The sequence below is a fragment of the Staurois parvus genome, unplaced genomic scaffold (genome assembly GCF_062004578.1).
Source record: "Staurois parvus isolate SC_StPar_1 unplaced genomic scaffold, SC_StPar_1.0 ptg002985l, whole genome shotgun sequence".
Classification (NCBI taxonomy): Eukaryota; Metazoa; Chordata; class Amphibia; order Anura; family Ranidae; genus Staurois; species Staurois parvus.
This window is the reverse complement of record NW_028320781.1, coordinates 62,166-88,222: the sequence shown is the minus strand read 5'-3', so window position 1 is coordinate 88,222 and position 26,057 is coordinate 62,166. Positions and strand designations below refer to the sequence as shown.

At 48.9% G+C, this 26,057-nt stretch overlaps 1 protein-coding gene across 1 annotated transcript; it reads left to right on the top strand.

Annotated features, from left to right (window-relative positions):
* Nucleotides 1-16,097: 16,097 nt before the first annotated feature.
* Nucleotides 16,098-24,488, top strand: LOC149428754 (trypsin-3-like). Its single transcript, XM_089667048.1, has 5 exons — nucleotides 16,098-16,202; nucleotides 19,485-19,647; nucleotides 21,486-21,627; nucleotides 23,072-23,338; nucleotides 23,602-24,488. Exons 1-5 carry the CDS (start codon nucleotides 16,148-16,150, stop codon nucleotides 23,770-23,772), a joined length of 798 nt encoding a protein of 265 aa, XP_089523174.1. The 5' UTR covers nucleotides 16,098-16,147; the 3' UTR covers nucleotides 23,773-24,488.
* The last annotated feature ends 1,569 nt before the right edge of the window (nucleotides 24,489-26,057 follow it).

Here is a 26,057-nt window from a genome sequence, read left to right as displayed (position 1 = left end):
TAACATTGGACTCCTGGGGTCGGTTGAGCAGCTTGTATTGGCTGACACTGGAATCGCTCGCACTCATGCTCCCCTCTTCTCTCTTGCCGGTGGGTTGATCCTTTTCCTTCCATCCATAGTTTGGAGTGGCGCCATAAGGTATACTTTTCAGGGTGACAACGCAGGAGCACAGCAAGGAGACAGGGACCATGTTGTCACCCTATAACAGGAAGTGTCTGAACAAAGATTTTCATGGCAGGATCACCAAGCACAGGAATGACCAGGCCTGTGTGGTGTGTGTTAAAATGACCACTTGAAGTCTCCATCAGACGCTCATGTGACACGGTGACAACACAGGAACACAACAGTGAGACAGAAACAGAGCGTTGTCACCCTTTACCAGGAAGTGTCTGAACAAGGACCTTCATGGCAGGATCACCAGTGAGTAGGGCTTTGTAATGTGTGTTGATACAAGCACTTGTAGTCTCGATCAGAAGCCTGCGTGACAACGCAGGAGCACAGCAAGGAGACAGGGACAGTGTTGTCACCCTATAACAGGAAGTGCCTGAACAAAGATTTTCATGGCAGGATCACCAGGCACAGCAATGACCAGGCCTGTGTGGTGTGTGCTGAAGTCTCCGTCAAACACGCATGTGACACGGTGACAACGCAGGAACACAACTGGGAGACAGAAACAGAGCGTTGTCGCCCTATAACAGGAAGTGTCTGAACAAGAACCTTCATGGCAGGATCAACAGTGAGTAGGGCTTTGTAATGTGTGTTGATACAAGCACTTGTAGTCTCGATCAGAAGCCTGCGTGACAGGGTGACAACGCAGGAGCACAGCAGGGAGACAGGGAGAGTGTTGTCACCATATAACAGGAAGTGCCTGAACAAAGATTTTCATGGCAGGATCACCAGGCACAGCAATGACCAGGCCTGTGTGGTGTGTGCTGAAGTCTCCATCAGACGCTCGTGTGACACGGTGACAACGCAGGAACACAACTGGGAGACAGAAACAGTATCAGAACAAGGACCGTGCCTTCCAATGATGGGTTCTTGGTGTTTCTCGGGTCGGGAATCCTCATGGCGGACCAGGCCTGTGTGATGTGCGCTGAATCTGCAAATCGCAAAGTCGATAAACTGAGATCAGTGACAGCAAGAATACAGGTAAGAATGACCAGAAGAAGGACAACCCTCGAAGGATTCAATGAAACGACAGGAAGTGTTGAGAAACCGCGAATCATCAAGAACAGACGGCGTGCAAGACGTGGCAGGAAATTGCCGAGAAACTCGCCGTCATCCTGAAGAAAGAACTGAATCAACGAAGAAATCCTTCATCTGATGAGTCAAAGAAAAGAGAAACGGATCAAAAGAAGATTGGAGAAATGTCAAGAATAATAATCCGAAGAATGTGCCAAACACTGAAACAGAAACAATCGATGGGAGGAAATCTACAAAAGAGAAACGAAACAACGGAAGATGGAGATGGAAGGAAAGAAACGAACGAGAAGATCAAAATGTAACAATGGAGATGGAATTGGAGACGAAGAAGGAAAAGTATCAACCACAGAGAGTGAGGTGGAGAGAATACATGGAGGAACTTCTGTGTATGGAAGTGGAAGACCTGGGAAGGATGAAAAAACCCGGGAAGGATGGAAGACCTGTGAAGGATGAAAAACCCGGGATGGATGGAAGACCTGGGAAGGATGGAAGACCTGGGAAGGATGGAAGACCTGAGAAGGATGGAAGACCTGGGAAGGATGGAAGACCTGGGAAGGATGAAAAACCCGGGATGGATGGAAGACCTGGGAAGGATGGAAGACCTGGGAAGGATGGAAGACCTGTGAAGGATGAAAAACCCGGGATGGATGGAAGACCTGGGAAGGATGAAAAACCCGGGATGGATGGAAGACCTGGGAAGGATGAAGACCCGAGAAGGATGGAAGACCTGGGAAGGAAGGAAGACCCGGGAAGGATGGAAGACCTGGGAAGGAAGGAAGACCCAGGAAGGATGGATGGAAGACCCGGGATGGATAGAAAACCTGGGAAGGAAGGAAGACCTGGGAAGGATGAAAAACCTGGAATGGATAGAAGACCTGGGAAGGATGGAAGACCTGGGATGGATAAAAGACCTGGGAAGGATGGAAGACCTGGGATGGATAAAAGACCTGGGAAGGATGGAAGACCTGGGATGGATAGAAGACCTGGGAAGGATGGAAGACCTGGGATGGATAGAAGACCTGGGAAGGATGTCCCACAAAACCAGGCTACAGACATATTGAATTATGAGATAATGAAGGCAATGCAATGCTTCGGTGCCAACTAGGCCACCGGAATGAAGAGATGGAGAGAATACATGGAAGAACTTCTGTGCATGGAAGTGGAAGACCTGGGAAGGATAGAAGACCCGGGAAGGATGGAAAACCCGGGAAGGATGGAAGACCTGGAAAGGATGGAAAACCCAAGAAGGATGGAAGGCCCTGGGAAGGATGGAAGACGTGGGAAGAATGTCCCACAACAGCAGGCTACAGACATATTGAATTATGAGATAATGAAGGCAATGCAATGCCTCGGTGCCAACAAGACCACCAGAATGAAGAGATGGAGAGAATACATGGAAGAACTTCTGTGTATGGAAGTGGAAGACCTGGGAAGGATGGAAGACCCGGGAAGGATGATAGACTCGGGAAGGATGAAAGACCTGGTGTGACGGGAGTGACTTTTGGGGGTGGGGGGACCGCTTGGTCAGCTCATGTTCCCCTCATTATGTTTAACCCACCCTGTGCCTGTTAAGGGGTACAGGGTGTAAATGTGAATGTCCCAGTCTTGTGTATAGTGTGTGTTCCTTTGTTCTCGGCCATGTGGTTACCCATTGTCTACTGCCATGTGGCTATTCCTTTGTTCTCGGCCACATGGCTGTCCATTGTTTGTTTGCCATGTGCTTCATCCCATTGTTCTGTGTCTTGGGTTGGTTGGGGTGGTTCCCTGTAGCTCTTCCCACTGATGGGGCTGGCTGATGATGTATTCCCTGTAGCTCTTCCCACTGATGGGGCTGGCTGATGATGTATTCCCTGCAGCCCTTCCCACTGAAGGGACAGGTTGATGATGTGTTTCCTGTTCCTGGTTGTGTTTCCCCGCCCTCTGTATATATCCTGTGTTTTGTGTTAAAATAAAGAGTTGGCTTCCTGTTTTAAGAAGAGCTGGGTGCTGTCTATTTCCTGAGGGATTTCAAGGGTGTGGTCCGTGGATGGTGTTCAGAGAGGGAAGCTGCGGTATAACGGAATATTCCCAAGAGTGGTCGGGTTCCAGTTCCGTTACACCTGGGAAGGATGGAAGACCCGGGATGGATGGAAGACCCGGGATGAATGGAATACGCGGGAGGGATGGAAGACCCAGGATGGATTGAAAGACCCGGGAAGGATGTAAGACCTGGGAAGGATTGGAAGACACGGGAAGGATGAAAGATCTGGGATGGATGGAAGACCCGGGAAGGATGGAAGACTCCGGAAGGATGGAAGACCTGAGAAAGATGGAAGACCTGGGAAGGATGGAAGACCCTGGAAGGATGGAAGACCCGGGAAGGATGTCCCACAACACCAGGCTACAGACATAATGAATTACGAGATAATGAAGGCAATGCAAAGCCTGGGTGCTAACAAGGCCACCGGCATGGAGATAATGGAGAGGATAAATGGAAGAACTTCTGTGTATGGAAGTGGAAGACCCGGGAAAGATGGAAGACCCAGAAAGGAAGGAAGGCCCGGGAAGGATGGAAGACCCGGTAAGAATGTCCCACAACACCAAGCTACAGACATAATGAATTACTGGATAATGAAGGCAATGCAAAGCCTGGGTGCCAACAAGGCCACCGGCATGGAGAGATGGAGAGAATACATGGAAGAACTTCTGTGTATGGAAGTGGAAGGATGGAAGACCCAGGAAGGGTGGAAGACCCAGGCAGGATGTCCCAGGATGTTTTTTGCTTTTTAATTTTTCAATAAACCTTGGTGTTTGCGCCCCCCTGTGTGCTTTTCTTTCCAGGATGTCCCACAACACCAGGCTACAGACATAATGAATTACGAGATAATGACGGCAATGCAAAGCCTGGGTGCCAACAAGGCCACCGGCATGGATGAACTGCCAATTTATATGTTAAAGCCCCGATGACACTGGAGTGCATTGTGGTAATGAAGGTTTTCAGAGGTAATCTCCAACCACAAAACTTCAAAACAAAATTGGTCCACTGTGACTGGATGATAAGATGATACCATCCAGAGCATGGCCACCCCAAAAACTCTGCTAGCAAATCAGATCAACAAGCGAAGAGTCGGACATCCTCATAGAAACACTCTTGAAAAATTATCATAATCATTATCTAACACAAACAGCAAGATGAATATCTGTCATGAGTTTGGGTTGGGTTCCACCTTGAGTTCACAAGGACCCAGAATGCAGTTAGACATTCCTAATCAGCTGCAACCAGGACATTCCCACCCCACAGCTGAATGGACACAAAGGGGAAGGGGTGCTCATGACATCTATGACCTCATATGGCCAAATTAGTTCAATGACATGGACCATACAATGATAGTACAAAAAAAAAAGTTTCCACTGATGTGCGGAGTTTCCTCAGAGACTCTATATGGTGATTCTTTTTTCTTCGGAGACTCTACATGGCAGTTTATTCTTCTTCAGACACTCTACAAGGCAGTTCCTTTTTTTCATAGACTCTGTATTGCAGTTTCTTTTTCCTCAGAGAGTGTGCATGGCAGTTTCCTCTCTTCAGTGACTCTACATGGCAGTTTCTTCTTCTTTGGAGACTACATAGCAGTTCCTTCTTCTTCAGAGACTTTACATGGCTGTTTCTGTTCCTTCAGGAACTCTACATGGCAGTTCCTTCTTTGGAGACTCTGCATGGCAGTTCCTTCTTCTTCAGGGACTCTACATGGCAGTTCCTTCTTCTTCAGAGACTTTACATGGCTGTTTCTGTTCCTTCAGGAACTCTACATGGCAGTTCCTTCTTTGGAGACTCTGCATGGCAGTTCCTTCTTCTTCAGGGACTCTACATGGCAGTTCCTTCTTCTTCAGAGACTTTACATGGCTGTTTCTGTTCCTTCAGGAACTCTACATGACAGTTCTTTCTTTGGAGACTCTGCATGGCAGTTCCTTCTTCTTCAGGGACTCTACATGGCAGTTCCTTCTTCTTCAGAGACTCTACATAGCAGTTCCTTTTTCTTATAGATTCTGCATGGCAGTTTCTTTTTTTCAGGGACTCTACATGGCAGTTCCTTCTTCTTCAGAGACTACATGGCAGTTCCTTCTTCTTCAGAGACTCTACATGGCAATTTCTTCTTTGACAACTCTACATAACAAGTCCCTCTTCTTCAGGGACTCTACATGACATTTTTTCCTTCTTCAGAGACTCTGCATAGCAATTTCGTTTTTCTTTGGAGACTCTACATGGCAGTTCCTGTTCCATCAGAGACTCTACATGGCAGTTTCTTCTTTGGAGACTCTACATAGCAATTCCTTCTTCTTCAGGGACTCTACATGGCAGTTTCTGTTCCTTCCGGAACTCTACATGGCAGTTCCTTCTTCTTCAGAGACTCTACATGGCAGTTCCTTCTTCTTCAGAGACTCTACATGGCAGTTCCTTCTTCTTCAGAGACTCTACATGGCAGTTCCTTTTTCTTATAGATTCTGCATGGCCGTTTCTTCGTCTTTAGAGATTCTACACTTCTTTTTTTCAGAGATTCTATAAGTCATTTCCTCTTCTTTGGTGACTATACATGGCAGTACCTTCCCCCCCCCCAGAGACTCTACATGGCAGTTTCTTTTCTTTTAAGAATCTATATGTCAGCATATTCTTCTTCAGATACTCTACACAGCAGTTTCTCCATGACATTTTCTCCTTCTTCCATGACTCTACTTGGCAGTTTCCTTTTCTCCAGATGCTCCACAAGGAAGTTCCCTTTCCTTTCGAGACTCTATATGGCAGTTCCTTTTCATTCAAAGACTATACATGGCAGTTCTTGTTCCATCAGTGACTCTACATGGCAGTTTCTTCTTCTTTGGAGACTACATAGCAGTTCCTTCTTCTTCAGAGACTTTACATGGCTGTTTCTGTTCCTTCAGGAACTCTACATGGCAGTTCCTTCTTTGGAGACTCTGCATGGCAGTTCCTTCTTCTTCAGGGACTCTACATGGCAGTTCCTTCTTCTTCAGAGACTTTACATGGCTGTTTCTGTTCCTTCAGGAACTCTACATGACAGTTCTTTCTTTGGAGACTCTGCATGGCAGTTCCTTCTTCTTCAGGGACTCTACATGGCAGTTCCTTCTTCTTCAGAGACTCTACATAGCAGTTCCTTTTTCTTATAGATTCTGCATGGCAGTTTCTTTTTTTCAGGGACTCTACATGGCAGTTCCTTCTTCTTCAGAGACTACATGGCAGTTCCTTCTTCTTCAGAGACTCTACATGGCAATTTCTTCTTTGACAACTCTACATAACAAGTCCCTCTTCTTCAGGGACTCTACATGACATTTTTTCCTTCTTCAGAGACTCTGCATAGCAATTTCGTTTTTCTTTGGAGACTCTACATGGCAGTTCCTGTTCCATCAGAGACTCTACATGGCAGTTTCTTCTTTGGAGACTCTACATAGCAATTCCTTCTTCTTCAGGGACTCTACATGGCAATTTCTGTTCCTTCCGGAACTCTACATGGCAGTTCCTTCTTCTTCAGAGACTCTACATGGCAGTTCCTTCTTCTTCAGAGACTCTACATGGCAGTTCCTTCTTCTTCAGAGACTCTACATGGCAGTTCCTTTTTCTTATAGATTCTGCATGGCCGTTTCTTCGTCTTTAGAGATTCTACACTTCTTTTTTTCAGAGATTCTATAAGTCATTTCCTCTTCTTTGGTGACTATACATGGCAGTACCTTCCCCCCCCCCAGAGACTCTACATGGCAGTTTCTTTTCTTTTAAGAATCTATATGTCAGCATATTCTTCTTCAGATACTCTACACAGCAGTTTCTCCATGACATTTTCTCCTTCTTCCATGACTCTACTTGGCAGTTTCCTTTTCTCCAGATGCTCCACAAGGAAGTTCCCTTTCCTTTCGAGACTCTATATGGCAGTTCCTTTTCATTCAAAGACTATACATGGCAGTTCTTGTTCCATCAGAGGCTCTACATTGCAGTTCCTTCTTTGGAGACTGTAAATAGCAATTCCTTCTTCTTCAGGGACTCTGCATGGCAGTTTCCGTTCCTTCAGGAACTCTACATGGCAGTTCCTTCTTCTTCAGAGACTCTACATGGCAGTTCCTTCTTCTTCTTTGGAGACTCTGCATGGCAGTTCCTTCTTCTTCGGAGACTCTACATGGCAGTTTCTCTTTCTTCAGGGACTCTACATGGCAGTTCCTTCTTCCTCAGAGACTCTACATAGCAATTCCTTCTTCTTCGACAACTCTACATGGCAAGTCCCTCTTCTTCAGGGACTCTACATGACATTTTCTCCTTCTTCAGAGACTCTGCATAACAATTTTGTTCTACTTCGGAAACTCTACATGGCAGTTCCTTTTCCTTCAGGGACTCTATATGACATTTTCTAATTCTACAGAGACTCTAAATGGCAGTTTATTCTGCTTCAGAGACTCTACATGACAGTTCCTTCTTCTTCAGAGACTCTACATGACAGTTCCTTCTTCTTCAGAGACTCTACATGGAAGTTTCTTCTGCTTCAGAGATTCTATAAGGCACTTGCTCTTCTTTGGTTACTATGCATGACAGCACCTGTCTCCAGAGATTCTACCTGACAGTTCCTTTTCCTTCAGAGACTCATCTTCACCTCTTCTCCAGCAGTGGAAAGCCAGGAAGCTAGGGAGCACATATCTGCTTTGGCCACTTTAGGTTCCTCTGCTACTTATAGGTAGTCCCACATACAGCCTGAGCACATCCAGTTACACAGCACTCCATTTTCCCTAGCTTCCTGGGGAGAGGAATAGTACAATTCCTGTACAGGCAGTGGACAGTGAGAGGACCACCGGATTGTGTCTTTCTAGATACATTGCTAGTTATGATAGTATAGTACTGATTGTGTTTCTGCGGACATGTTTCTGGTTGGGTCAGTATGGTAATGATTGTTTCTCTGCGGACATATTTCTGGTAGGGTCAGGGTTAGGGGTCTCCACAATCATGTTTCTGGTTGGGTCAATATGGTAGTGATTGTATCTCTGCGGACATGTTTCTGGTAGGGTCAGGGTTAGGGGTCTCCACATAAGTTTCTGGTAGGGCCAGTATGGTAGTGATTGTTTTTGGTAGGGTCAGGGTTAGGGGTCAGTATGGTAGTGATTGTCTTGGGTAGGGTCAGGGCTAGGGGTCAGTATGGTTGTGATTGTCTTTGGTAGGGTCAGGGTTAAGGGTTTCCACATTAATGTTTCTGGTAGGGTCAGTACGGTAGTGATTGTGTCTTTGCGGACATGTTTCTGGTAGGGTCAGTATAGTACTGGTTGAGTCTCTGCAGACATGCTTCTGGTTGGGCCAGTATTTTAGTGATTGTGTCTCTGTGGACATGTTTCTCGTAGGGTCAAGGTTAGGGATCTCCACCATCATGTTTCTGGTTGGATCAGTATGGTAGTGGTTGTATCTCTGTGGACATATTTCTGGTAGGGTCAGGGTTAGGGGTCTCCACATACGTTTCTGGTTGGGTCAGCATGATAGTGGTTGTATCTCTGCATACATGTTTCTGGTAGGGTCAGGGTTAGGGGTCTCCACATACATTTCTGGTTGGGCCAGTATTTTAGTGATTGTGTCTCTGCGGACATGTTTCTGGTAGGGTCAAGGTTAGGAGTCTTCACAATCATGTTGCTGGTTGGGTCAGTATGGTACTGATTGTGTCTCTGTGGACATGTTTCTGATAGGGTCAGGGTTAGTGGTCTCCACATACATTTCTGGTTGGGCCAGTATGGTAGTGGTTGTATCTCTGCGGACATGTTTCTGGTAGGGTCAAGGTTAGGGATCTCCACAATCATGTTTCTGGTTGGGTCAGTATGGTACTGATTGTATCTCTGCAGACATGTTTCTGGTAGGGTCAGGGTTAGGGGTCTCCATATACGTTTCTGGTTGGGCCAGTATGGTAGTGATTGTGTCTCTACGTACATGTTTCTGGTAGGGTTAGGGGTCTCCACATACATTTCTGGTTGGGCCAGTATTTTAGTGATTGTGTCTCTGCGGACATGTTTCTGGTAGGGTCAAGGTTAGGAATCTTCACAATCATGTTGCTGGTTGGGTCAGTATGGTACTGATTGTATCTCTGCGGACATGTTTCTGATAGGGTCAGGGTTAGGGTTCTCCACATATGTTTCTGGTTGGGCCAGTATGGTAGTGATAGTGTCTCTGCGGACATGTTTCTGGTAGGGTCAAGGTTAGGGATCTCCACAATCATGTTTTTGGTTGGGTCAGTATGGTACTGATTGTATCTCTACAGACATGTTTCTGGTAGGGCCAGGGTTAGGGGTCTTCACATACGTTTCTGGTTGGGACAGTATGGTAGTGATTGTACATGTTTCTGGTAGGGTCAAGGTTAGGGGCCTCCATAATCAAGTTTCTGGTTGGATCAGTATGGTAGTGATTGTATCTCTGCGGACATGTTTCTGGTATGGTCAGGGTTAGGGGTCTCCACATACATTTCTGGTTGAGCCAGTATAGTACTGGTTGAGTCTCGGCAGACATGCTTCTGGTTGGGCCAGTATTTTAGTGATTGTGTATCTGCAGACATGTTTTTGGTAGGGTCAAGTTTAGGGATCTTCACAATCATGTTGCTGGTTGGATCAGTATGGTACTGATTGTGTCTCTGCGGACATGTTTCTGGTAGAGTCAGGGTTAGGGGTCTCCATATACGTTTCTGGTTGGTCCAGTATGGTAGTGATTGTGTCTCTACGTACATGTTTCTGGTAGGGTTAGGGGTCTCCACATACATTTCTGGTTGGGACAGTATGGTAGTGATTGTACATGTTTCTGGTAGGGTCAAGGTTAGGGCCTCCATAATCATGTTTCTGGTTGGGTCAGTATGGTACTGATTGTGTCTCTGCAAACGCGTTCCCCATTGGGTCAGTACGGAACTAGATGCTTCTGAAGACGCATTTCCTCATTAACATTTAATCTCCCAATGCAGTCATCTAACGTATAATCCACCGTGTCTATAATTACTTCTTCACTTTTATGTGGCAGGCTGCGTATGCGCCGTGTGTGCGTATGTTGGGGGTGTGAAGGGGGTGTAGCAGCATCCAGAATATTCGTTAGGAGAAGGTGGAGAAGAGATTGCACAAGGTGGGTGTCCTGGGGAAGGAAAAGTATAAAACTGTCTGATGACGGGCGCCCTGTAACGCATTGATGTCTGCGAGTGCCGCCCGCTGATAATTAGGGCCGCCAGCTCTGTCTATAAAAATGCGTCTTCTGAACGCCTGGCTGTCCTCAAACTCAGAGGGAGCTCAGGTCCATATTGTGGCCCCTGTGGCCCTCTGGGTAAGGCATCCACTTTGTTGTATAATAAAGATGCGAATTAAAAAATAGATAACAACCCGAAGTCAGCAGTGAGGCCGCACGCCCTCCGGTGACTGACCCGCCGGTGAAGAACTGGTTTGCTTTCTAGAATTTAACCTTCGGAATTCTCGTCCGTGCGTGTCATCGTCCTTTACAGCTGGAGTATGTATGGCTGACTCCGCCCCTTAGAGGAACACACCACTCATGCTAAATATTATCCTGACCTCTGTATATGTCAGACATGAATGAACCCTCATCCCGCCCATCGGAGGAACACTCCGGTAAATCATTTCCAGCATTCCAAGTGATTGCCATCCCAGCAATAATCCCCCCCCCCCCGGATAATGCCCTATCCTTCCCAGGATTCTCTGCTTCTTGATGGTCCTGAACAGGGGCGGACTGACCATTTGGAAACTGACTGCCCGAGGGCCCGGGGTCAGTAGGGGGCCCCATGAGATGCCCCTGGTACCTTTTTCATAGGCTTTTTTGAGTTTGGGCAAGGACACAGGGGCCCCATGATCCCCAATTGCCCGGGGGCCCCATGAGTTGTCAGTCCGCCCCTGGTCCTGAATATAAACAGCCAGCGGGTTCCCAGGTTCTAGCTCCGCCTTTTCTCCGAACTAACTTCAGCCCCGCCCACACCTTGGAGAACGAGGGGAAGAGAGAGGCTGCTGGGCTTTATAGGAGCACCGTGAAAGGCCTTCTGAATCCATCTGTGGTATATCTTTCCTAAATGTAACTATTGACTCCTCGTATAAATGATCTCATTTATTTCTAGAAACATTTTTTTATGCATCTAAATCCTATTTTTTTTTTTTATTTCGTTTCATCGTCTCCAATAATTATATAGAATGTATATATACAGAACCCTTATGTAGAACTCTGCGATACACAGGAGACACCAAGCCGTAGGGATCAGTCCAGATACGTTCCTAAAGGATCCGACACGTTTCAGGGTTTAGACAAAGATCCCCCTTCATCAGGGATGAAGAACACAGAGCATCCAGAAAGTATTCCCGGTATATACAGAGCATCCAGAAAGTATTCCCGGTATATACAGCGCATCCAGAAAGTATTCCCGGTATATACAGAGCATCCAGAAAGTATTCCCGGTATATACAGAGCATCCAGAAAGTATTCCCGGTATATACAGAGCATCCAGAAAGTATTCCCGGTATATACAAAGCATCCAGAAAGTATTCCCGGTATATACAGAGCATCCAGAAAGTATTCCCGGTATATACAGAGCATCCAGAAAGCATTCCCGGTATATACAGAGCATCCAGAAAGCATTCCCGGTATATACAGAGCATCCAGAAAGTATTCTGAGTATATACAGAGCATCCAGAAAGTATTCCCGGTATATACAGAGCATCCAGAAAGCATTCCCGGTATATATGGAGCACCCAGAAAGTATTCCCGGTATATACAGAGCATCCAGAAAGTATTCCCGGTATATACAGAGCATCCAGAAAGTATTCCCGGTATATACAGAGCATCCAGAAAGTATTCCCGGTATACACGGAGCATCCAGAAAGTATTCCCGGTATACACGGAGCATCCAGAAAGTATTCCCGGTATATACAGAGCGTCCAGAAAGTATTCCCGGTATATACAGAGCATCCAGAAAGTATTCCCGGTATATACAGAGCATCCAGAAAGTATTCCCGGTATATACAGACATTCAGCTGATTGGAATTCACCTATGGGACATTCAGCTGGGAAGGCTCATTGATGGAGGTGGGGAGGGAAGGCTCATTGATGGAGATGAGGAGGGAAGGCTCATTGATGGAGGTGGGGGGGTTATTGGTGGTGGTGGGGAGGGAAGGGTCATTGATGGAAGTGGGGGGGAGGCTCATTGATGGAGGTGGGGAGAGGAAGGCTCATTGATGGAGGTGGGTGGGTCATTGATGAAGGTGGGGGGGGGGGGGGAAGGCTCATTGCTGGAGATGAGGAGGGAAGGCTTATTGATGGAGGTAGGGAGGGAAGGCTCATTGGAGGTGGGGAGGGAAGGCTCATTGATGGAGGTGGGGGGGTCATTGATGGAGATGAGGAGGGAAGGCTTATTGATGGAGGTGGGGAGGGAAGGCTCATTGATGGAGGTGGGGAGGGAAGGCTCATTGATGGAGGTGGGGAGGGGAGGCTCATTGATGGAGGTGGGGAGGAGAGGCTCATTGATAGAGGTGGGGGGAAGGCTCATTGATGGAAGTGGGAAGGGAAGGCTGGCCTGTGTTGTCCAATCAAATCAAAGAGCTACTGGAGCTGAAATTGCTGAAATATTCAATGCTGGTTCTGATAGGAAGGTGTCAGAACACACAGCGTTTGCTGTGTATGGGGCTGTGTAGCTGCAGACCGATCAGGGTGTCCATGCTGACCCGTGTCTACAGCCAAAAGTGCCTACAATGGACACGTGAGCATCAGAACCGGAACAATGAAAGAAGGTGGTCTGGTCTGGTTTGAGGAACACAAGGTCAAGGTGTTGACTTGGCCTCCAAATTCTCCAGATCTCAATCCAGTTGAGCATCTGTGGGATGTGCTGGAACAAGTCTGATCCATGGAGACCCCACCTCCCAACATACAGGATTTATAGGATCTACTGATGGCTTGGTGCCACCACAGCGTACCTTCAGAGGTCTAGGGGGGTCCATGCCTGGACGGGTTATGGTGGGTGGTCATAATGTTATGGCTGATTGGTGTCATTTGTTAACAGTGGCATAATTGCTGCCATTTCTAGAGGAGCTCAGTGATGCCGACTGCGGGATTTGACCTTCCAGCTACAGCCTGGAGTCCCCTGGAAGGTCCCCTGAAGGGTTGGGTTGCCTATAAAACGCTCCAATCTTTGTGGGATCTGCGGTGATAATAGAAGACCCTCCCCCGGGGCTTTGTCTGTTTTTATAACGTCTCACATTCCAAGAAATAAAGTTTTTACAAACAGCTCAGACTTTGTAGTCCATCCGGATGGGGCTGGCTTCAGCCTCTCCAGCAAATATCTCCCATAATTCTGCTGTCCTAGAGCTCTGATTGGCGTCTCCTTCATACCTCCCATCACATGACCCTGTAAGTGCGCAAGAGGCACTGCATGCATGAAGCGGGACATTGTCCTGTGTGCGGCTCTTTTCTCAGGTGTTCCAGATTGTTCCCACAGTTTACAAACAGATCCAATCAGCCGCAAACCCAAACTCCCCCTGGAGGGTTTATGTGGGGCTGTAGGGGGGATATTAGAGTGTCAGCTCCCTGGGGCGGTGCTGAGTGCACTGTGTGTGCCCTGTAGCTGAATACAATGAATTTGGAGGTGCAGTATCAGTGAGAACCAGCAGATGGCAGCAGGACTCAATTAAAAAGAAACATTTTGATACATTTATTGACCAATCGAGTTGATCCGCCATGAAAAGACGGGAAATCCGGCATCCCAGAATAATTATATTAATGACAGATTTTACATTCATTTACACACCAAAGTAGATGAAACCACAAGTACTTGGGGCCCCTGGGGCTCCTCATTCTCCTGTATCTTGGGGCCCCTCATTCTCCTGTATCTTGGGGCCCCTCATTCTTCTGTACTTTGGGGCCCCTCATTCTCCTGTATCTTGGGGCTCCTCCTTCTCCTGTACCTTGGGGCCCCTCATTCTCCTGTATCTTAGGGCCCTCATTCGCCTGTATCTTGGGGCTCCTCATTCTCCTGTACCTTGGGGCCCCCACATTCTCCTGTCCCTTGGGGAGTACCTTGGGGCTCCTCATTCTCCTGTACCTTGGGGAGTACCTTGGGGTCCCTCATTCTCCTGAACCTTGGGGCCCCTCATTCTCCTGTATCTTAGGGCCCTCATTCGCCTGTATCTTGGGGCTCCTCATTCTCCTGTACCTTGGGGCCCCCACATTCTCCTGTCCCTTGGGGCTCCTCATTCTCCTGTACCTTGGGGAGTACCTTGGGGCCCCTCATTCTCCTGTACCTTGGGGCCCCTCATTCTCCTGTATCTTGGGGCCCTCATTCTCCTGTATCTTGGGGCTCCTCATCTGTACCTTGGGGAGTACCTTGGGGCTCCTCATTCTCCTGTACCTTGGGGCCCCTCATTCTCCTGTACCTTGGGGCCCCTCATTCTCCTGTACCTTGGGGCCCCTCATTCTCCTGTACCTTTGGGAGTACCTTGGGGTTCCTCATTCTCCTGTACCTTGGGGCCCCTCATTCTCCTGTACCTTGGGGCTCCTCATTCTCTAGTACCTTGGGGCTCCTCATTCTCCTGTACCTTGGGGCCCCTCATACTCCTGTATCTTAGCGCCCCACTTCCTGTTATAGGGTGACAACACTGTCCCTGTCTCCCAGCTGTGCTCCTGTGTTGTCACTGTGTCACATGATGGAGACTTCAAGTGGTCATTTCAGCGCACACACCACACAGGCCTGGTCTTTGCTGTCCCTGGTGATCCTGCCATAAAGATTCTTGTTCAGACACTTCCTGTTATAGGGTGACAACACTGTCCCTGTCTCCCAGCTGTGCTCCTGCGTTGTCACCCTGTCACACAGGCTTCTGATCGAGACTGCCAGTGGTTGTTTCAACACACATTACACAGCCCTACTCCCTGGTAATCCTGACATGAAGGTCCTTGTTCAGACACTACCTGTTATAGGGTGACAACGCTCTGTTTCTATCTCACTGTTGTGTTCCTGTGTTGTCACTGTGTCACATGATGGAGACTTCAAGTGGTCACTTCAGCGCACACACCACACAGGCCTGGTCTTTGCTGTCCCTGGTAATCCTACCATGAAGGTCCTTGTTCAGATAGGGTGACAACACTGTCCCTGTCTCCCAGCTGTGCTCCTGCGTTGTCACCCTGTCACACGGGCTTCTGATGGAGACTACAAGTGGTTGCTTCAACACACATTACACAGCCCTACTCCCTGGTGATCCTGCCATTAAGGGTGGTCATTTCAGCACACACTACACAGGCCTGGTCTTTGCTGCCCCTGGTGATCCTGCCATAAAGGTCCTTGTTCAGACACTTCCTGTTATAGGGTGACAACGCTTTGTTTCTGTCTGACTGTTGTGTCCCTCCGTTGTCACCCTGTCACACATTACATAGACATGGTCGTCTGTTGCCACCATGAGGAACTCCACCCTGGAGTGCCTCCCCCCCCCCCACGTTCACTGAATTCCCGAATTGTTGGCATCTTCTGCCTGTAAAACGTTTTCTCGTTATCTGTACGTGAATCAGCTCATTAGCCTCTGAATGTCCTTTTATTGTGTCTCTTCCCGGCCGTTTCGGGGTTAACATCCATCAGACGGAAACGGGATACCGAGATGTTCTGGGTTCAGTTCTCGGGTCGGCGACCTGGATGCGCGCGGCGCTGTAAGGGGACGCAGTCTCACGTTTACAGAGCCGGTGCCAATGTAACCGGAGCCGACCCGATGCCACCTATCGCTGTGCGCCATGAGATGCGGGGAAAGCTGAGCCCCATCCGCCGGACCCCTCTGTCCTCAGGTACCTTATCGGAATAATAGGCCATTCTCCGCAGCTGTGGAGGCGCCATGGTAACGGGCGGCGCCGCCGCCGCGCGCATTTTTCTTTCCAACGATTTCTGTGGGCGGTTGTATCGCGGATCAGCCTCACTCGGGCAGCCGCGCCGTAACATTCACGATGGGTTGTCACTGTCTGCAGCTGCTGCTCGTCCTGCAGATTACGGGCGTGGCGGGTGAGTTTTATGCATTGTTACGCCGTGACGTCGCGTCACCGCGGCAATATATGTCCCCCGAATCGGCTGCCATCGGCTCTTCAAATAAGTGACGGGCCGAGCAGCTCCGGGTTCTGATCAGTGTGGGGGAGGGGGGGGGGGATTCGATGAACTTCAACGAAGTTTGGAACCTGAACCCCCATTGAGATCAATGGGAGGCGAATCGATCAAATTGTTTTTAAAAAAGGCAATTTTCTGGGTAAGGGGCGGACTGACAACTCATGGGGCCCCCGGGCAATAGGAGATCATGGGGCCCCTGTGCCCTCGCCCCCACACTCAAAAAAGCCTATGAAAGGTACCAGGGGCATCTCATGGGGCCCCCTACTGACCCCGGGCCCTCGGGCAGCGCCCGAGTGCCTAAATAGTCAGTCCGCCTCTGGTAAGGGGTGTCAAAAAAATAGCATGGGGGGGGGGTAATGCCCTGGGGACCAGGTACTGCACCAGGGATGCAGGCCATACATGGGTCAAATTCCGAACGATTTTTTTGATTGAAAACGCCGTTTATTCTATAATCAATGGGAGGCGAATTTGTCAAAAAAAAAAAAAAGGCAATTTTCTGGGCAAGGGGGTGTCACAAAAATAAAATGGGAAGGGGGGGTAATGCCCTGGGGACCACGTAATTATGCGGGCCATACACGGGTCAAATTCCAAACGATTTTTCAATTGAAAATCGAAAACGGCGTTCGTTCTGTAATCCGGGGCTGTCACCAATGATTTTGAAAATCGGTTGTTTTTCATGAATTTTCCAGCACGGCCGATTAAAAAAAAATGGGGAGGAGTCACGAAAATCGTCCGGAACCATCGCCCCACTAACAGAGCGAAAATCCGCCGATTATTCTTAGGTCTGATTTTTGAACAAAAAATTGTTCGAAAATGAAGTCGACCCGTCTATGGCCGGCCTAAGGCCAGTTTTTTTTTTTTTCGAATCCTTTTTTACACCGATATTCACAAAGGAAAAAAGGTGCAAAATTGCCGCCAAATGACTTTCACAGCTGCCATTGCCGAAAAAAAAGCAACCCCAGCAAACTTCAGGGGGGGGGGGGGGGGGGGGTGTCTGTTTGTTGTTTTTCCTTTTTTTAAAAAAAAAAGCAGCAAGAATGAGCAGAGAATCGCACACTGCTGACCCTTTGTCTGGTATGGATGGGGCGGTAAAAAAGCAGTGTGAGGTTCCCCTGGAGATCCCCTTCAGATCTGGTTCTGATTTTAAATCATGTGGCCCCCTCCTAAAATTCACACCAGACCCAGGGGCAGACTGACCATTCAGAGATTCGGGCACTGCCTGAGGGCCCGGGGTCAGTTGGGGGCCCCATGACATGCCCCTGGTACCTTTCATAGGCTTTATTTGGGAGTGGTTTGAGTGTGGGCGAGGACACAGGGGCCCCATGATCCCCTATTGTCCGGGGGCCCCATGAGTTGTCAGTGCACCCCTGCACCAGACTTAATCCGACCACACAGCCAGGACAGGGATGGAGGGGGAGGGGCAGGTTGCGGCTCCCACCCTCCTGAACCATATCAGGCCACTTGGCCCCAAGATGAGAAGGGGGTTGTCTCCGTGTTGGCCCATGTTGTCTCCATCTTGTCTCCGTGTCGATGAGGACAAGGGTGACAACTGGCAGCTACACGGCGCTCCAGGGCCCAGGCAAAGCTCCTCCCCCAAAACAGGAAGCAGTCCTGCAAGCCAATGGCAATAGAGGAGTGTAGGGAGTGGTGGGCGGTACAGGCTCGGTTAGTGCACTGCCTGATGGTAATAGAGATCTCTGTGACTGTGTCAGCCTCACCCCGGCCGCATGCGGATTAACCCTTGCCTGCTGTGCTGCTCGCTGCTGGTGCCATGTGCAGCAGAACGGGGACACCCTGCATTTCATTTTTGGCAGGATGGCGAAAGGTTTGAACCCCCCTGACCCCCCTCCTTATCTACGCCCCCAGGGTAGATCTATACACCCCTATGAGATCTATCCCAACATAATAGTCCTGTCCCCAGCCCACACTTGACACACCTACTTTCCTGGGGTCATGCCCAAACCACACCCACTTTCTGGCATGACCCTTCCCTTATGTATGCAGGAACTGCAAACTCGCAGTCACTACCCCCCCAGTGAATACACTTTGTTTTATGCTCAGTAAGTCCAGCAAGGGTGATGCTGTGATTCCGGGACACAGCCTGGGACACATCCTGACATGGGACTGTCCCACCAAATCCGGGACGCATCCTGACACGGGACTGTCCCACCAAATCCGGGACGCATCCTGACACGGGACTGTCCCACCAAATCCGGGACCCATCCTGACACGGGACTGTCCCACCAAATCCAGGACCCATCCTGACACGGGACTGTCCCACCAAATCCGGGACACATCCTGACACGGGACTGTCTCCCCAAATCCGGGACACATCCTGACACGGGACTGTCCCCCCAAATCCGGGACACATCCTGACACGGGACTGTCTCCCCAAACCCGACACACATCCTGACACGGGACTGTCCCACCAAATCCGGGGCACATCCTGACACGGGACTGTCCCACCAAATCCGGGGCACATCCTGACATGGGACTGTCCCCCCAAATCCTGGACACATCCTGACATGGGACTGTCCCCCCAAATCCTGGACACATCCTGACACGGGACTGTCCCCCCAAATCCGGGACACATCCTGACATGGGACTGTCCCCCCAAATCCGGGACAGCTGGCACCTATGCAGGCAGACAACCTCCATGGCCACGGAACGGAGCTCACAAGGCAGCATGACAACACCGCTGCTGATTGCAGGGAAATGGTTTTACGTTGTCAGTCTGCGGCAGGAAGTTCTGTTACCGGTGGGATCCGCAAGTGAAAGAAACTCGCAATGCAGAAAAAATTGATTTAACTCCTTCCCGCCCACCAGCATCTATATAACAGGGGGGTGGGGCTGCCCAATCACATGACGACCGTCGTGCAACCACTGTATGCAATGCAGGCAGATCATGGCTGGTGGGAGGGGCACCCTGCGTCAGTCCTCTCGAAAGGGCTCAGTAGTGGGCTGGTTCTTGGGAGGAGTTATGCAAATACAAAAATGCCTTAATAGGTGGGTGTCGGTCTGGAGTAGGAAGCTATGTACAGCACCTGGCTAGCCCCTCCCACCAGCCATGATCAGCCTGCAGTGCATAGAGGAGCACAGGGACCCAGTAATGACATCACTGAGTCTAACGTTTGATGTTTTTCTCCCCCTTGCTCTGGTCTCTCAATATTGTGAAATTTGCAGGCGAGGGACAGGACAGCATAACGCGAATCATCGGCGGCTTCATCGTCCCGCCATACTCAGCGCGGTATCTGGTGTCACTCAGGAGGAACACAGGAATCCACTTCTGTGGGGGGTCCCTCGTCAGCCGCTTCTGGGTCCTCTCCGCCGCCCACTGCAAGACCGAGTGAGTATATTATATATACAGTGTGGCCTATGCCGGCTCATCTTGTGACTTGCTACAAAGTTACTATGTACAGTCTGATCACTGGGGGAGGGGAGACTGAGGAAATGCTTCCTCCTCCTTCTACAAAGTTACAATGTACAGTCTGATCACTGGGGGGAGGGGAGTTTGAGGAAATGCCTCCTCCTCCTTCTACAAAGTTGCAATGTACAGTCTGATCACTGGGGGAGGGGAGACTGAGGAAATGCTTCCTCCTCCTTCTACAAAGTTACTATGTAGTGTCTGATCACTGGGGGAGGGATTTCGTGTCAGTCATCCCTGTGCTGTGTCTGTAATCGCACTAAGAGGCTGATTTCAGCTTTCTGCTGGTGTGAAATGATAGGGTATGACATTGATAGAAATGTATTTGTAATGGAATCTCCCCATCGAGTCAATCTCCCCGTCTTTTGCTCGTCCATTCCCAATCTGTTCCTCTTCTGTTCTCCGCTCGTTCCTCGTCCGTTCCCCTTCTGTTCCCCGTCTGTTCCTCATTCGTTCCCCGTCTGTTCCCCATCTGTTCCCCGCCCGTTCCTCATCCGTTCTCCGTCCGTTCCTCGTCCGTTCCCCTTCTGTTCCCCGCCCGTTCCTCATCCGTTCTCCGTCCGTTCCTCGTCCGTTCCCCTTCTGTTCCCCGTCTGTTCCTCATTCGTTCCCCGTCTGTTCCCCGTCTGTTCCCCATCTGTTCCCCGCCCGTTCCTCATCCGTTCTCCGTCCGTTCCTCGTCTGTTCCCCATCTGTTCCCCGCCCGTTCCTCTTCTGTTCCCCGTCTGTTCCTCATTCGTTCTCCGTCCGTTCCTCGTCCGTTCCCCTTCTGTTCCCCGTCCGTTCCTCATTCATTCCCCGCCCGTTCCCCTTCTGTTCCCCGTCTGTTCCTCATTCGTTCCCCGTCTGTTCCCCATCTGTTCCCCGTCCGTTCCTCATTCGTTCTCCGTCCGTTCCTCGTCTGTTCCCCATCTGTTCCCTGCCCATTCCTCATCCGTTCTCCGTCCGTTCCTCGTCCGTTCCCCTTCTGTTCCCCGCCCGTTCCTCATCCGTTCTCCGTCCGTTCCTCGTCTGTTCCCCATCTGTTCCCCGCCCGTTCCTCTTCTGTTCCCCGCCCGTTCCTCATCCGTTCTCCGTCCGTTCCCCTTCTGTTCCCCGCCCGTTCCTCATCCGTTCTCCGTCCGTTCCTCGTCTGTTCCCCATCTGTTCCCCGCCCGTTCCTCTTCTGTTCCCCGCCCGTTCCTCATCCGTTCTCCGTCCGTTCCTCGTCTGTTCCCCATCTGTTCCCCATCCGTTCCTCTTCTGTTCCCCGTCCGTTCCTCATTCGTTCCTCGTCCGTTCCCCTTCTGTTCCCCGCCCGTTCCTCATCCGTTCTCCGTCCGTTCCTCGTTCGTTCCCCATCTGTTCCTCGTCCGTTCCCCTTCTGTTCCCCGCCCGTTCCTCATCCGTTCTCCGTCCGTTCCTCGTTCGTTCCCCATCTATTCCTCGTCTGTTCCCCATCTGTTTCCTGCCCGTTCCTCGTTCGTTCCTCATCCGTTCCCCATCTGTTCCCTGCCTCTTCCCCACCATTCCCTGCCCGTTCCTCGTCCGTTCCTCACTCATTCCTCATCCATTCCCTATCCGTTCCCCGTCTGTTCCTCGTCTGTTCCCTGCCTCTTCCCCACCGTTCCCTGCCCGTTCCTCGTCCGTTCCTCACTCATTCCTCATCCATTCCCTATCCGTTCCCCATCTGTTCCTCGTCTGTTCCCCGCCTCTTCCCCACCATTCCTCATCTGTTCCCCGTCTGTTCCCCACCTGTTCCCCGCCTCTGGATCCTCCAGGCAGAAGCAGATGCTGGTTGTTGCCGGGGAATATTCGCTGTCCACCTTCGAAGGAACAGAACAGATATTTCGCCCCGTGAAGATGATCGCTCACCCGGAATATAGCTCCTCCTCCAAGAATGCCGACATCATGCTGATAAAGGTGATAATAATGGGGGGCGGGGCGGAAGGGGTGGGAGGGGAGGGATGGGCGGGGTGGGAGGGGCGGGATGGGCGGGGGGAGGGGCACATTTCCTAAAACATACACATTATTCAAATTTGAAAATGAAACCTGTATGAATCATTGCTACTTCCATAGGTAGCCAGCAGGGGGGCCCTCGTCTCCTCTTTGCATTTTCCATCCACTCCTTATCTCCTCTGTTGAGAAAACGTTTGTTGTATACAGAACTCAACAGCTCAAGCTGACATTTACATATGCAGCCGAATGAGTTAGTGACTCCTCCCCTCTCCAGAGCAGTGACTCCTCCCATTCCCTATGGCTCTACCCAAGGTTTCAGTTAGATACAGGGTGCCTGAAAGCAGACACCTTCTGCTGTGCTGCCTTCCTAGCTAACATGGGGGGTGCTCTGGGAATCCTTTGTCTCAAATATGAACAATGGTGTTCGTAGCAAACAAAATAGATCTGAAACGTCAGTTCAAACACATTTAACACTTTATAAGAAAATGTAAACATTGAAATGAGAAGAAATTAAAAGAAAATTAAAAATAAGGAAAGAAAATAATAAATAAAAAAAAAATATAATAAATATAATAATAATAAAATCTAATAAATTAAAATAATAAAATAAAATCTAATAAATATATAAAATAAAATAATAATAATTTAAAAATATAGTAGAATAAATTAAAATAAAATAATAAAATCTAATAAATATATAAAATAATAATAACAGTAATAATAATAATAATAATAATAATAATAATAATAATAAAATAAATAAAAATAAAATAGTAAAATACAATACATATATAAATATATAAAATAATAAAATCTAATAAATATATAAAATAATAATAATAATAAAATATAGTAGAATAAATAAAAAAAAATCTAATATATATATATATATATATATATATATATATTATACAGTATTTATAAAGCGCCAATAGTTCGCTCAGCGCTGTACATTACAAAGGGGGACAGAACAATACCAATACAATGCAAAACATGAGGGGATTGAGGGCCCTGCTCTTTCGAGCTTACAATCTAGGATGTATATATATATATATAAAAATAATAATAAAATAAATTAAAAATAAAATAGTAAAATACAGTAGATATAAAAAATAATAACAATAATAAAAGTAAAATATAATAAGTATATAAAATAAATAAAATAAAATAATTATAATAAAAATAAAATATAATAAAATAAAATAAATTAAAAGAAAATGTGGAATCGTTCCTGACCCCATTTGTGACGCCAGGCATTTTGAAGTATGAACTGGTCACTGGAGGAAGCTCCGCCTCCATAATACAATTGATGCCATAGTGAGGCGTAGACATGGGGTAGATAGGATTTAAATTTGGAGAACATTTTTATCATTTAATACCCTCCCTGACAGGTTCTCTTTCCTTACAGCTGAACCGGCCAGCCATCTATAACTCCTTCGTATCCATAGTCCCTCTTCCAGCGCAGGGGATGGCGCTCGGCGAGGGGCGCCTGTGTCAGGTATCCGGATGGGGGTACACCAGCACCAACAGTGGTAAGGCCTCGGACACCCTGCGCAGTGTCAAGCTTCCCATCGTCTCCGCCCGCCGCTGTAATAGCTCCGCCTCCTACTCCGGGCACATCACCAACAACATGATCTGCGCTGGGTTCACCAACGGGGGCAAAGACGCCTGCCAGGTGAGACTCCTAACCAGCCTGGGGGGGCAGCAAAGGTTATGAGAGCGAATTGACACACAGCAAGCCCTGTGTGAGAAGGCTCTGACGGAAGCTGACTTCTTTTCCCCCCCAGGCCACCAGTTCTGGGGTAGTGATGATCTCACAAAAGCTGCGGTCGTTTTTAATGGGGGGGAAGGAAGTTGACAGCTTTCGCCAGCTGCTTTTCACTCGGGTGTTTTGCTCTCATCTGTTCTCCAATCATTTTCCTTTCCCTTTTCTTCCAGGGGGACTCCGGGGGGCCCCTGGTGTGTGACGGCAGAGTGTTCGGCGTTGTGTCTTGGGGCCACAGCTGCGCCAACCCCAAATACCCCGGGGTGTACACGGCCGTGGCCAATTTCCAGAAGTGGGTGTACAGGACGATCTTCTCCAGAGATTTCCAGAAATTCGGCCAATGAGAGCCCGCGAGCGGATTACCAGAGGAGCCGCAGAGGAAGACGCGAGGGCCGGCCAATGGCTTGACGCATCCACCAAAATCGCCTCCTTGTGGGCGGGAAAATAGGGCGTTGGCTAAAACTTAGATTAGCGCCGAATTCTTGGCTTCCTGGGGTCTGTCTATAAAGATCGCCATTTATTTCACCAGAAATGTTGTTTGATCTCCTCCTAGGGCATGGGGCCGTTTTGGGGTTCATTTAAACATTTTAGGTAAAAAAATAAAGTGATACTATAAGCCACACCTCCAACTCCGCCCCCTACTCCACCTTCATTGTCAGGAATGGCGACAGCCAATCGCCAAGTACCAGAGCGAGGAAGGGAGCGCGTCACATGATCCTCATACCACGTAGTGCCGGGTATTTCTCCTCGCTCTCGGGGGAGGGGAAGTGAAGATGAGTATATGCAGGAGGGGGGTGGGGCTCCCTTCAAGGCCACGCCCAAGCTGCGCTAATGTGCGATTCTTGGCGGCGAGAAGCTTCAGAACGATTTCATTCCAATCAAATTCCACCATTCTGCCGATCTTTATAGACAGACCGATTTATTGTATGTCTGACTCTGAAGGTGAAATGTTTTCCCTGCGACTGCAATCGTCCTTCTGGTGCTTCGCTTTGTTCGGATTATTTGGTTGCAGCTGTTCGAGTGAGACTGCGCTTCATGGAATAAACAGGTTCAATCCAGACCAGGCTGGGCGTGATGTGTGACGGGAGTGATGTGTGACGGGTGTGACGTGTGACATGTGATGGGTGACGTGATGGGTGTAATGTGTGACATGTGATGGGTGTGACATGTGATGGGTGTAATGTGTGATGGTTGTGACATGTGATGGGTGTGACGTGTGATGGGTGTAATGTGTGACGTGATGGGTGTGACGTGTGATGGGTGTGACGTGTGATGGGTGTAATGTGTGATGGGTGTGACATGTGATGGGTGTAATGTGTGACGTGTGATGGGTGTGACATGTGACGGGTGTAATGTGTGACGTGTGATGGGTGTGACATGTGACAGGGGTGATGTGTGATGTGTGTGACATGTGATGAGTGTAGTGTGTGATGGGTGTGACATGTGATGGGTGTGACGGTGTAATGTGTGACAGGTGTAATGTGTGACATGTGAAATGTGTGACATGTGATGGGTGTAATGTGTGACATGTGATGGGTGTAATGTGTGACGTGTGATGGCTGTGGCATGTGACGGGTGTAATGTGTGATGGGTGTAATGTGTGACGTGTGTAATGTGTGACGTGTGATGGGTGTGGCATGTGACGGGTGTAATGTGTGACGGGTGTAATGTGTGACATGTGATGGGTGTGGCATGTGACGGGTGTAATGTGTGACGGGTATAATGTGTGACGTGTGATGGGTGTGGCATGTGATGGGTGTAATGTGTGACATGTGATGGGTGTAATGTGTGACGTGTGATGGCTGTGGCATGTGACGGGTGTAATGTGTGATGGGTGTAATGTGTGACGTGTGACGGGTGTAATGTGTGACGTGTGATGGGTGTGGCATGTGACGGGTGTAATGTGTGACGGGTGTAATGTGTGACATGTGATGGGTGTGGCATGTGACGGGTGTAATGTGTGACGGGTATAATGTGTGACGTGTGATGGGTGTGGCATGTGATGGGTGTGGCATGTGACGGGTGTAATGTGTGACATGTGATGGGCGTAATGTGTGATGTGATGGGTGTGACATGTGATGGGTGTAATGAGTATTTCCTAGCGCAGGTCACATCACGTATATTAGTTCACCAAACACACAATGAATCACAGTGCATGTTCCTTTGGCATGTGACACGTATGTTGGGTTGTTACTTTGTCCCTTTACACCCGAACACATATCAATCACACAGGTTGTGGGGCTGATGAAGGTGGTCATTGCGCTCCCCTGGCTTCTTATCTGCGTGGAATCTCCCTCACACGCGTGTCATTATCATGTGTTGGGGTGTCACGGGGTGAGGTGCCCCCCGGATGGACATCAGACGTCGGAGGATCACACGTGTATTATGTTGTTGTGCAGATTTGTGTATATTTAGGGGGCGGAGTGAGCTGATTGGTGGGCGGAGCCGTAGACAGCACAGGATTCATCCAGATTGGTCAGGGTTACCATGTAGCCACACCCCTCCACACCTGGCAGGTCATATATACAGGTAGGTGGGGGCGGGGAGCACAGGTGTATATGATATCTATTGCAGGGCGGGGGAGGGGGGCGCACACCTGAACCTGCAGTTCTCCCCCAACTTCCCGTAT

Coding starts and splice junctions, on each gene's coding strand:
- LOC149428754 (XM_089667048.1), top strand. CDS start 16,148: ATGGGTTGTCACTGTCTGCAGCTGCTGCTCGTCCTGCAGATTACGGGC. Junction 19,648..21,485: donor GCCGCCCACTGCAAGACCGA/GTGAGTATATTA, acceptor TGGATCCTCCAG/GCAGAAGCAGATGCTGGTTG. Junction 21,628..23,071: donor CCGACATCATGCTGATAAAG/GTGATAATAATG, acceptor CTTTCCTTACAG/CTGAACCGGCCAGCCATCTA.